The sequence below is a fragment of the Miniopterus schreibersii genome (assembly GCF_964146895.1).
Source record: "Miniopterus schreibersii genome assembly, chromosome: 2".
Taxonomy (NCBI): Eukaryota; Metazoa; Chordata; class Mammalia; order Chiroptera; family Miniopteridae; genus Miniopterus; species Miniopterus schreibersii.
The window spans coordinates 36,122,148-36,135,824 of record NC_138102.1 but is presented as its reverse complement, the minus strand read 5'-3'; the positions used below and the strand labels follow the sequence as shown (position 1 = coordinate 36,135,824).

General features: G+C 45.8%; 1 protein-coding gene across 1 annotated transcript in view; it reads right to left on the bottom strand.

The window, feature by feature from the left end:
- The window catches only part of STK24 (serine/threonine kinase 24), a 105,445-nt gene extending 96,607 nt beyond the window's left edge, over window positions 1-8,838 (bottom strand). The window contains exon 1 of the mRNA XM_081129009.1: window positions 8,377-8,838. Coding sequence (XP_080985135.1) covers window positions 8,377-8,418 — 42 coding nt within the window. The 5' untranslated portion in view covers window positions 8,419-8,838. The remainder of the gene's footprint in view (window positions 1-8,376) is intronic.
- Window positions 8,839-13,677: the final 4,839 nt, after the last annotated feature.

Below are 13,677 nucleotides of genomic sequence, written 5' to 3'. Positions count from 1 at the left end.
CCGAAAAGTCCTTCCCCACCCTCAGGTCCCCCAAGCAGTCCTGACCTTGGAATTCAAATTCTATTCATTTCATTAATTCATCTATAAATTGAAGGACAGAGACTTCCAGGTAGAGAGCACATCAAGCACAAGCATCTATTTTAGTTAATCCTGAAATCCCAATAAAACTATAATAAAGAGGGTTTTCTTAAGAGGCTAACTCTCTGAGTACCAGGAGAGGAGAGAAGACCACCAGCAATGAAATTCCAGAAGCTGGAAAGTGGGTGGTGGGAAGAAAGATGGAGAGGAGAAAACGAATGCTAAATGAGAGGTGGGAAAAGCAGACAATCAACTTCACTCACAGTGCCAAATCCCCAAAACTCAGGAATTGGCAGCACAGGTACCTCTGGAAGGGAGCACCTACAAGGAGGGAGAGTTACAGTGGTCAGATACCCAACTGCCTTCCTCACTCCCCACACCAGGCATTTACTTCGTGCCTCCCCTACCAAGGAAACAAGTGAAAGCATATTTCCTGGAAAGGAAAACTGAGGGTTTCTGGCACAGAATGAAGCCACATAAGACACTGTGCCCACACTCAGTCCTTTCCCTCCATCCAGTGCTCAGGTGAGCATGAAGCCTCAGGCCAGAGAAGGGACCAGGCATCAGCTTGAGAGGTACATCAAGCGTGAACAAGGATGACCAGTCTAGACCGGAGCAGGTCAGAAGGCTCCAGGAAAGGCTTCCCAGGAAGGAGAAATGTATAGAAAGCTAAAAGAAACTGACATAAAGCCATTCCTCAACTCCTGTCCAATAGGAGCACTTGACATCTCTGTTTAAAAAAGCCATACTCAAGGGCTCAGATTTCCATCCATCTTGATAGCGCCGCCCCTCCCTCCGGCCCGGCATATGAGTGGACACCTAAAGGTGGCCTCTACCACTAAAAAGGAGACTAAAACCAGTCCAGAAGATCCAATATCCAAATAATTAAGAGTTTAAGGAAAGAAAGAACAAAGAAAATGGAGGGGAAGGGAAGTCCAAGAAGTAAATCAACAAAAAAGACCTGTGTTACCCAATTAAAGGGGCCTACAAAGTACCTATCACAAACAATAAAAATAGACCCACACCAAGATAAGTCACTGTGAAACTTCAGATCAGAAGTTCGGGAGAGGAAGAGGAGGTAACATGTGAGTAAAAGTCTCAAGAAAAAAATTCAGATCCTATTAAGTTAATGAAGAACAAAACAGCTTGTCTACACAGAATTCCGTATTGGTGTGGAACTGCAACACTGGAAGCTCAAACAGTGAAGAAATGCCTTCAAAATTCTGGAGGAAAATAATTTCCACCCTAAGACTGTATCACATGCCAAAAAATCAATGGAAGGGAAAGGTAAAAATAAAGAAATTTTCAGATACCCAAGTCTTCAAAATACCTATTTCCCATGTACCCCCATTCACAAGAAGGCACTGCAAAATATGTTCCACCAACACAATGGTGCAAACCAAGAAAGATGATGATCGGAGAGAGCAAACAGGTCACCCAACAGAGAGCAGCACGAGGAAGCCAAGGACAAAAAACGAGAAAGCCAGAGTGTGAATGATCCCCAGGCCACATCAGGCAGGTCCGGAAGGCTCACAGGAAAACTTCTGCAAGAAGGTGGAACTGATGACAGCCTGTCTGCTCTGTCTGTACTTCTCAAGAGAAGGCTTCAACAACTGGTGCAAGTCTGAAGTTGAATAAATATAAGTACTATTATAGATCGAATGTTTGTGTCCTCCTAAAATTTGTATGTTGAGACCTACCCCGCAATGTGATTGTGTTAGGAGGTGGGGCCTTTGGGAGGTGATTAGGTCATGAGAATGGAATCCTGAAGATTGGAATTAATGCTCTCATACCAGAGAGTACCCTTGCCCCTCCTGCCAAGTGAGGGCCAAGTGAGGACCCAGCAATAAACAAACTGTCAGTGAACCAGAATTCTCATCAGACACTGAATCTGCCAGCACCTTCATCTCAGACTTCCCAGCCCCCAGAACTGTGAGATATAAATGTTGTTTAAGCCACCCAGACTATGCTATTCTGTTACAGCAGCCGGAACTAAGTACATTACCAAAAAACAACTTCCAAAAAAGATTTGAAAAGCAATCCTGGTGTACTAATGGCTGGGCTGTGAATACTGTTTACACAGTCACATTAATGTTCACACTGATCTGTCCAAAGTTACAATGTAACTATATTGGGAAGAAGAAGGGTAGGTAATAAAAGAGTGAAGGAGGCAAGAGAAATAAATCCTCATCTTCAGAAATAATGGCTGAAACTAGAAAAAAAGTAGCAGCAATTTTTTAAATGTTCTTTATAAACAAAGGAGTAACAACACTGGGCTAAGAAAGATCAAAGGGGCTGCCTTTGGGAAGGAGAAAATGGAGGCAAGGGACAAGTAACTGTTACCCTCCCAAACAAACCTTATGAAGCCATCTGACTCTCTAAAACATAGGTATACTTTCTTTAACAAAATCTAAATAAAAATCCTAAATAATTAAAAATTTATAGAAGGATTTGGGTCTATATGGTCCTTTCAAATCATAAGACCTATAAGACTTTTTGAAAACAGAGACTTAAAATAACAGGAAGAAAAACACCACCTACATATTTGGTCAGCATTAACATAAAACTTGAAATGTCCCCAGAATTTATTCAGATACTAATAGGACGCTAAACATTAAAGATTCCTTTTGCTGACCAAGAACCCTCATGAGAACATAATGGAAGGTCCCTAAAGTCAACAAGGGCTGTGTTTAGGGGTGTGTACATCGACCTCTTTGTAATCCACAATTTGGGATGTTTTACACTTTGTAGCAAACAAAGGTACATCTTGTTTTATTTTCTCTAATCTCAACCCTGGAAACCAGGGAGCCAAGTTTTAGATTAGGAAACTCCGTGTTCACCCCCAGGAGGCAGGTGTTGCAATAGCCATGTTTTTTCTTTTCCCAAGAAAAAGAAAAACACTTTTGGCACTAAGTTTTAAATACACTGCAATGCAAAAATATGAATTATGGGAAATGACTGGTCCAATGACAGTGGTTGACTCTAAGCAGCAAGAGAGGGATATCACATAGCAACTTCTATTTCCTGCACTCCTGCCACAAGATTCCATTCATGATAACAACGCTCAGCTAAAGCAGAAAAAAAAAGTCACAGAAGGGTTGGTTGGGTGTGGTCCATTTCCTGCAGGTACGAGTTTCCAAGCTGGCAACTCTGAATCACTGGGAGAAATCACCCAAATAGAGAGTGCAGTGGCATGTTTCTCAAGAGATCATCAGACTCCTGGCTCTGGCTTTAGCAGGACTATAAAAATATACTAGAAAGCAGCAGCAACTACCAACAGACTCATTTCTTCAGTAACTACTCACACTGCATCTTAAACCAAGATCCTAGAAAAATACTGTTCAACTGAAAAGCCAAGTCAACCTGCATTAAATAAGCTCAGCTCTACACATTAGTTGAGGACAAAGACTACAAAAGGGACAAGAATGCAATTACAGTGGCTGCCACTTACCCCAACTTCTCTCTGCGGGAGCACTGTGCTACATCAGCTGCCTGGAAAAATCCAACCTGACCAATTTCTACTTGAAGCTTACTTGGTTCTCTGTGAAATACTATCAAGAACATTCCCAGATCTGGGATGAGAACCAAAATGTCCTGGACTGCCCCAAGTTATATTTTTTTAATTTTTAAAAATCTTCTGAAAACTCTCATCCCCAAAATCACTTTTAAGCAAAACAAATTCTTAACACTGTTAAGTTTTGGTGACATAGGAAAACAGGGAATATGAAGTATTAAATTAGGTATTTAAAAAAAACTTATTTTAGGCCACTAATAATTAGAGAAAAATGTGTCTTTATTTTCCCTATTACTCCAGCACAAAACAGCAAAAAGGGTCCTAGGAAGGGGATGGGAGAGAATAAATAGAAGACTATAAAATGTTCATTGAGAATTCAAATGACCAAGGTTAAGGTCAGCCTTGTGAAAAGGTCCACCTGTGGTATCCTGCTGACACTGGGACCTGCAACGGCTCGGCTCAGTCTTCTCTGCTCCTACTCTCACTACCCTGAGGTTCTTCTCACCTAAAGTGCTATCACTGCCTTCCAGCCGGCACCCAAGGCTCTCCAGAATCCAACTCCTTCCGCCTTCTCCTACCACCTGCAACTGAGAAAGCAGAGTTCCTAAAGTATAGGACACTCAACAACACTACCCCACTGCAGCCAGGAACACAGGACCCCCTTCCCTGGGCCTGTGTTGCCCCTCCACCCCCAGCTCTGAGAACCAGCTTTCCAACCACACACCTCTACTCTCTGTGCACCTCAGTTACTCATTTGAATGGGCCCTCGCTATGCTGCTGACTTCATGAGGACAGGCCCTAAGGAGTTTCTCACTTGTACCTCCCCTGGCTGCTGCTACTACACTCCACAGACAAATGTGTTGCATGAACGTGGACCCTCCATCCAGTCCAACGTTTTAAGACACTAGGCCACATTCTAGAGTTCAACATTTCCCTCAAGGTGTTTTCAGAACCTAAATCTCACAAATACTCTAAATTTCCACACACACCAACCTTTCCCCAGGTTGCAGATGGTAAGAGGCTGAACATGGGGAGGCCTCTTCCATGGAAACAGGAAAAAAAAAACTATGGAAATGTGACACTAAGAGGGGGGAAAAAAAGCACTTAAGCCACAATTAAATGCAGCTGTCCTTCTGTTTGCCTTCACTTCCCAGATTTTGCAGAGCACAAAGGTTTCCCCAGGGTAAGCAAGAATACTTAAGAAAAGCTCCCCATGCATCCAAACTGGTCATTAAATGTCTTCCTTGCTCTCCCCACACAAAGCATTCTCGGGCAAAGGTTTCTCCCAGCAGCTAGAGAAATGGAAGGATGACGCTAACCAGTAGAACTTTCCATTTTCTAACTATTCTTATAAGGTGTCTATATTTTCAAATATGAGAATATATTAAACTTATGACATCCTCAAAACATGCTAACTGAACTCAGGCCCCACGACACAGGTGACAGAGCCAATCACTATCTTTCAAACTTAGACCAAAATCACTCAACTGTGAAATCAATGTAGTGTTGCAACCACCTTTTTTTTTTTTTTTAAATAAAATACACCACACAACTACTTCACAAGTAATAAGAATTAGAACAGTCTTCTAAAACTTTTGTTTCAGGTCTTGATGTAAAATGCATTTCTTACGTGAGTGACAGTCCAGAAAAGTTTAAAAGTGACTGATAAAATTCTGTAACAGAAATTATACACCAAAATTTAATTCTTTTTAAATTACAACTTATGCAAACTATATGCTCATCAGTGCCCTGCCTTGAACTGAAGCTTGATTTTCTTTTAATCTCAATTGAGTAAAACACCGCATGTTCAATGAAGGACAGGGTGTAGTTAAATCCACAAATCAACCTAATTTCTTCATGTCTACTTGTAGTTACTACATTCAGTTCATGATTTCTATTTTTCCCTCATGTTAATATGAAACCAGGGCGTGGGAGGTAAAAAAGGAAAGGCCCCTGGCAACCTCCATTAAACATTTATTTGAAATAAGTCATTCAGATTTACAGTCATCAGTCACCTAGGGCCTGGCACATATGTGTTCAGTAACAACTGCTAATTGGATAAATATCGGTCTCACACTTCTAATTTCTTTAGCAAACGCAAGTTGGAATGAAATAAACATTAGTTTTTGCAAAAGTAATACTAAAGCAATAATACAGCACAGTGAGGAGTATGGCCTTGAAAGTAGGAAATAACCTGGGTTCAAGCCACAAATTTGCCACACAACACCATCTCACCTTCATCAGTTCAATTGGTCTGCTGGTTTCCACATCTAGAAAATGGCATAAAAATACCTATGCTTCAAGTGGTACCAGTAAGAATCAAGAGGCATAAAAATGATTTGCAAGACAGTGAAAAGTGATGTTTATACTAAAATGTTCTTTCATTCAGGTTTATTTTTTAAGGACCTCTGCCTAGGCTGTCAATTCACTCGGCTGCCTTCTGAAATTTTTAAGCCAGCTCCTTATAAGTCCTGGTCAGAAGAGAGACAAAAAAAGGAAGGGATGTGAGATGTATCAGGACAGAGCACAGAAGGGTCAGTAGTTCTGTTTTATCCTAGAGAACAGTCAAAGGCACGTGTGCCTTTAACTTAATCCTCAACAACTCTGAGGAAAGCGTCCCTGGGCCGCAGCAGCTACTAATTCAAAGAAAATAAACGTGCTTGTTTTTTTTTGTGGGGGGGATTTTGGGGGGGGCAGGGAAGGAGAGGAATGTTCTCCCCCAAATGGCACACTAAAAACAATTATACAGTTTGCAGATATACAATACAAATATAGTATCATATAGTTTGTAGATGCAAATGCTGGGATGACCGTCAGAAGTCACCTTCGCACCTCTGAAACTTAACAGCTGCAAATTTGGTTGTTTCAACCAAGTAAAAACTTATCAGCTTTATATACTGAGAAAGGAAAATAAACACCATTCCCTTGTAACATTACCTAGGAAATACACTATATTTATTTAGGAAGCAAAATTATTACAGGAAATTCACTTTCCACACTCCTGAATAAAGAAAAAAGGGCAAAAAATGTACTGAGACCAGATGCCACCTGGTAACCGTCTGATACTGACACTTCAGGACACCAGCCAGCGGGGCTCTAAGTACCTTTTCAAACTGATTCACTTACCTCAAAAGCCGAATACCTCGTGGTAAACTCTAAGGGAGGCATTTGTGCTAGATTGCAACCTGATTAACACAGCATAAAAGTCAGTCTAAATGAAGTATTGGGTAAATGTATTTTTTTAAATCATTATAAGAAGGGCCTTCTTGCTCTACCGGTCAGAAATAATTTTTCACCCAGTTCACTCTGCCTTCCTATTCAAACAAAACCAAAGCAGGAACTTTAGAAAATACCAAGAAACCACATCTGATTTTTACCTAGCAGTCAGCAGAAGCTTAGGTTTTAAACGCCTGTTGAGTTTTAAAACTCTTTAGATGAGATTCAAGGGCAGTTTTCTTGAAGCACACAATTAAGATTTATTAACTTTAACTGCTACTCCTTAAAAAAACAGAACAAAACAAAAAACCCTCGGACTAAAATCCTGGCAACATTATGTTACTATTTTTCTATTTTAAACCTGAACAATGAAATCCAGTTTTGTTTTTACAGTTTAAAAAGAGAAAATGATCTGCCTCGGAAGAGGGGAACAGATTCCCGACTTCTAGGAGCCCAGGTCCCAGCCCTGTTCCTTTCAGCCCTCAAGAGCGAGGGAAGAGAGGATGAGCCGGTAGATGTCTTTAAAACAAACAATCCACTTGGATATTGTGGTTTTCTTAGGCTCGCTCGCTTAGCTTAACTGGGAAAGCAAAACTTTAAGCACATACCCTAACTGAGTCTTGAGATTTTAATCCCATTTTGCCACCATTTATGCGCTTGCAAATATTACAAATTAGGCAAGGATGGTGGTTTTATTTTTCAAAGGACCAAAAACAGTCCCCAATGGAAAAAACGTTCATGTATTCATGTCAATTTGAAATTCAACTCCTCCCCACCCACCAAAAAAGTCACTGGTAGGCCAAGATGCCACAAAGTATCAAGAAAGAGGTTTACTGGGAAGGGGCTCATCTGGATCCAATCAAGCCTCAAAGTAAAAAAGCCCAGTGTCCCGGGATCGCTGGGTCAGCCTCGGTTCGGGACACTGGAGTGCACGTTGTCCGAGTGATTCCTTATTCCAGGTTTACGGGCTCGCACTTTCCCCTCCGTCGGCACCAGAAGGAAAGGCGCGGAACCGACGCGCTGGAAGCGGGGCTGGCAGCTACACCTTCCCCGCCCCGCCCTGCCGCCGCCGCCCCGCCCGGCCCGGGACAAGCCGCGGCGCGCCCGGGCTCCCCTCCCGCCGCTCAACTTTACCGCCGGCTCGTCGGGAGGGGACCGGGGCCTCCACCCCCCGCAGGCACGCAGGGCCCAGAGACCGCGCCGGGGCCTCCTCGGGCATTTCCCCACATCACTTCTCCCCTGGGGCTGAGGCCGGCGCTGGGCCTGCAGCTCGGAGGCGCTGGGGGAAGAGGGAGGCGTCCGGCACCCCACATCCTTCCCTGACCGCCGCGACTCCGGGCCAGCAAGGCCGCCTCCGGGCCACGGCCCCAGGTCCCTGCGCCCCCCCACCCCAGGCCCGAGAGCCGGCCGCGGCGCCGGGCAGGGCGCCCTGGGGGCTGGGATGGCGGCGCGAGAGGCCCGCGCGACCCCGGAAGGGGCAGCGTGGGGGGGGCCGTGTTTACACCGCCAAGTTCCCCGCTTCCGCCCGGCCCGCGCATCCCTCCCCGGGCGGCCCGGCTCCAGCCTACCTGCATGCCGGGCAGGCCCGACTGCACCGGGGAGTGAGCCATGGCGGTCAGGACGGCCACTTCCTGGGACGGGGCGGCCGGGCCGCGGCGATTCACGCGGGCGACGAGGCCCGCGGGCCACGCGCAGCCCTCGGGCGGTGGGGACGGCCGGCCAAGCCCGAGTGCGGCTTCGGCGGGGCCGGCCGGAGCCCGAGGCCACCCCAGCCCCCACGGGTCCCGGGCCGGACGGAGGCTCAGCGGCGGGCGGCGGGCGGCGCCTCCATGCACGGCTCCGGGAGCGGCTGTGAGGGGCGCGGGGCCTCGCCGCGAGGTGCTGCCGTTGCCGCTGCCGCTACAAGGCTACGGCCGCTGCTGCCGCTGCTGCTGCTCGGCTGGAGCCCGGCGGCCTGGAGCCCGAGTGGGCGCGCACAGACGGCCGAGCCCGCGAGCGCGGAGCGCGCCCCGCCCCGGCCCGGCCCCCGCGCCCGCCTCCGCCCCCGGCCGGGGACCCCGCCCCGCGCTTCCGGGAGGGGGAGGAGGCTGGCGGCCGCCGCGAGCCCTAGGCCGCAGCGCCCGCGCCGCCGACCGCGGGGGCTGGCGGAAACCTGGGCGAGGCCCGCGAGGTGCCCGCGCCCCCAGTTGGCCGAACGGGAAGGAGGATTTCGGCTAGGTGCTAGGAGAGCGCCCCGGCCGGGGGTCCCCCGGGCGTGGGAAAGAGAGGCCGCCTCCGCCCGCACCCCCGGCCCGGGTCAGGAGCTTGGGGAGCCTGGGCGAGGAGGGAGCGGTTAGCACCGACTCCTACTCCGCTGTCCTCCAGCCGTCCAAGCAGGCTCCCCCTTCCCCATCTGCCCCCCGAGAGCTGCGCGGGGCCCGGAGGCCGCGGGAGGAAGAGCGCCCCGGGGGCCTCGGCCGGGGCCGGTCCCGAGCTGCCAGGGCGGCGCTTCCTCGGTGTCGCGGTGAAGTTAGCGACCAGCCCGGCAGGAAACCGAGGGAGCGGCGGGAGCTGCTCGTGCCCAGCGCTTTTGCCACTTGAAAGCTGCCCCGCTCGGAATGCTCGGCGCTGGCAACTCAGCTGAGAAGCGAGGGGCTGGACACAGCCTCGGGACTCTGGACCGAGGCGGGAGCGTTCGCCCCCAGACGGGGGGGGGGGCCGGGAGGAAGGGAGGACAATCGGAGGAAACGCGCCCAGACTTTCCCCGGCCCTCTCCGTCTTTCCGCTGCCTGCGAAAGCCCCGGGCCGCTCTCGGCGACAGCCCTGTCTCCGCCTTTGAGACCCTATTCTCCAGCTACAGAGGAAAGAAAGACGAAGGAATGAGTCAGTGCTGTCTCCATAAAGCATTTTATTTATGACGGAGTGGTAGCCGCTGAAATTATCTGTACCTCAAGTTGTTGGGACCCGGGCACCGCCTTCGTGTCCATGAATGCCCACGTTGCACCATTGCTGTGCGAGGCTGTGCATGCAAAAAAAAAAAAAAAAAGAGCCCCCAAGAGTTCACAGGCTATTGGAGGAAACTCTCAAAAGTCCTCCACTGAGATAAGTGTTCAGTCTCTGAGGTGTGGTTGTACTCAGAGAATTTCAGTTCCCTCCTGCGCTCTGCATCAGACAAGGCGTGGGGTACTAAAACTTAATCCCTGCTTTCCCTTTGGAAATAGGCGAGCTCTTCCTCGAGGTTCTCCACGATGCTTTCAAATCCCTTTGTGATTGTCTACTAACTTCACTAAAGCCCTGCCAGCCCCAAGTACTGTGAAGGGAGTGTGGCAAATACAAAGTTAAGAAAGGCATGAACCCTGATACCTAGGAGTTTACCATCTTGTGTAAATTTTGTGTACCTAAAAAATGGGTACATAGGAGATGAACAGCAAAACAAGCAAGAGCATGAATATTAAAAATGTTCATGATCTTCAACCCAGGAATTCTATTTACGGTAACGTATGCTACGGAAACAACCAAGAAATGCAAATGAATATTTTTAATTGTGGGGAACCTGGGAACAGATTAAAAGTCTAACAGAAATTGTAAGTAAATGATACCATATTCATACCATAGTTATTAAAAATGATGTATTTCAATGCTTAGTAATATGGAAAAATACTTTCATTTTATATCATTAAAAAAGAAAATTCAGGATACAAAACAGTATGTATAGTCTGATCTCAAACTACTTTATGAAGTTATACTTAAATATATATTATTTACATATATGTGTAATTTTATGTGTGTGTGTGTGTAAACAGAAAAACCTGGAAGTATATGCACCAAGATTTAGCAGTGGCTATCTCAGGAATTAAAGATGGCTTTTTCAGTCAGTGGTCAGCCAGCAGAGACCATCATGGTTAGAGGTCTCTCCTTAGGGTCAGCAGTCAGGGCGGTAACATGGCAGGAAGATAAAGAGGAAGAAACAGGACAAAAGGACAGAAACGTAAAGGCACTGATCTGAGGCATACCAGAGGAAACTCTCAAACACTGGGGCCTATTTTGCAGTAGGTTAATTTCCATCAAATAAGCCCCGGGGGCCTTGGACCATAATAGTCTGGATATAAAAAGTAATCTGAGCCCCTTTTGGTATCCAGAGGCTAGTGAGGTTAAGAACATGTGGGTTACAGTGGGATATAATTTATCTGGGCACAGTGACTTGCATTCATTAGCTGGTCTAGTCCCCTATACTATTTATCTCCTCACCATGACTGAACTACATTTCCTCTTTTAACCATATTTGTACTATTAAACACCATTGTCCTTAAAAGAGAAGCAGCACATTAGGAGTTACTGTTCCACTCAGTCATATGCAGACATTACCCAGCAGACCCTGGACAGTGGCCCTCTCCCTTTGTTCTAGCAGAGCAGAGATGATTGACAGGGCCTAAGCCCATGATGGGGTCCTGTCCAATTGCCCATTATATTCATTTATACACTAACACATTTTTTGAATGCCAACTATATGTCAGATATCTGGTTCAGTGTTGGGTGTGTAAATACTAGATTCTCAGATCTCTTCTATCCTAGGAACATGGCCTCCCGGAATCCTAATTTAAGAATTTTACAATAACACAGTTGATTAAATTCAGAGTCACAATATCTATATTTTTACTAAAGAAAGAAGAGGGTTATCCTTTTCATCTTCCTCTTGCCACTTTTCCTTCACTCTCAGCTTGCAATTACAACAGATCATATACTGAATGAAGGAGAGATTTTGAGGGTCTCCATAGGGATTATGGAGAGATTTTGTAATTTCAGAAGGAGAGATTTTGAGGGTCTCCATAGAGATTATGCATTCCCAGGTCTCCATGGAGACACTAACCCATGGGATTATTTTCATTCCATGGCCCTTTTTGTCTTTTGTGTTGACCTAAGGACATGAATTGGCAATGACTTGTGCTCTGACACATATTTGGGACCACAGAGGACATTTACATAACCCTATATAAATCTCCTCCATAGATAGAGACCTGTGTATTGAAATCCCCTAAGCCAGCCCATAGCTTCAGCAGAGCTCAGAATGCAACCAAAAGCAAGAATTCAACAATCTTTTTCCCTTCTTTTGAGTTGAAAAGATAAACACCCGCAAATGCCACTTTATAAAGAACAGCTAGACAAGTAGCACATTAGCAATTTAAATTTACAGATTAAAGAAAAGGACTTACACGGTGAACTTTAAAGAGAAATATGAGTATCTTGGATAAGTAACTAACAGAAGGCTTGACAAATTTCTACACATGTTCAGCAGGTGAAGGCACAAAAGAGGAAGACAGATTATTAAGATCAGTACAAAGAAGCATGACTAGTCGTAGTTGGATGACGTGACAGCAAGAAAATGTATGCTAAAGCCTTCAGAAAAGATCCAGCTACATTGTGGAATGGTGAAAAGGCAGTTTCATTCTGTGGGTGTGAGGCTCAGAGCACAAGCTCTCACAGCAACATCACTCTAAGTCAGTTTTCAGTTGCACCCTGCATTCGTTTGCTTGGACTGCAATTACAAAGTACCAGTGGGTGGGGTGGCCTAAATATCAGAACTTTATTTCTTCACAGTTCTTGAGGCTTGAAGTCCAAGATCAAGGTGTCAGGAGGGTTTGTTTCTTCTGAGGTCTCTTTCCTCGGCTTTCTCCCTGTGTCCTCACATAGTCTTCCATGAGTGTGTGTCCCGTGATCTTCTCATCTTATAAGAACACTCATTATATTTTACTAGGGCTCACCCTAATGACTTTATTTTAACTTAATTACCTCTTTAAAGACTGTATCTTCAAATACAGTCACATTCTAAGATACTGGGGGTTGAGATTTCAACATATGAATTTGGGGGAGGGAGCACTCACGATTCAGCCCATAATACACCCCTTTTACTATATATGTGTTTCTGACCAACCCTCCGTAACTGGTTCCTCCAGGCTCAGTTCCATGATCAAGAGCTTCCTTTCTCCTCTTCCAAGGCCTGTGGACCTTGGTACATAGTTTACATTTCTGCTAAAAGGCATTGCTTCATATTTCCTTGGGCGTAGTGTCTAAACTTTATCTCCCATAGAAACTACAGCACTAATCTTCAATCACTGGGCAACTGAGCACAGAAGCAGGGAATAGAAGCAGGTGTTTACTTGGTAAAATATTTCTAATTATAAGAAATCATCTGGAATATGTGGCAAAATCTGCCAAAAGAGAGTTCAGAACATTTTGCAGGGAGTACATCAAAAGTAATAAATGCTCATTTCAGCCAAAAAGTTATGCTTTAATAAGGTCTATCTTTCTCTCTATTGCTTCCTTCACCCCTGAGTATTATTGCACTTGGAGATGAAATTTACCAGGAAGACTGGGGTCTGAGATCCCAGTGGGGTGTGGGGGGCTTTTAGTTGCACAATCCCAGTGTGGAAATTCCAGAGACTCACACTGGAGAGGTTTAGGCTGTTAGAAGGGCACATTAGAACAGGCTCACTAGAAAAATTCTCATGTGCAATTTTGCCTGGCAAAGAGCCAATTAACAGGGCTTGTCACCCTCTGAACAGTGGCCACTCGACCCTGTCAATCAGCTTATAAAGGCTTTAGTATACAAAGACTCATCAAGCTCTGTGTGTATGGATTTCCCTCCCTCTGGGAGCTGGGTTTGCTTTCAGATATATCCAGAAAGGGCATAAATGAAATCATCCCCAGAAGGGTGATGTCATCCATCCTACAGTCACAAAAACTGCAGCACCAGTTTTTAAAAGCCCTTGGCCCAGCTTTCTGACAAGGAAGACAAATTGTGGAAAATGATTTTAATTTTCACTTCAAAGGGATCTAGGGAATTATGTGCTTAAAGAGGATTGTGTAACCACACAAAGGTAAAATGGGCCTAT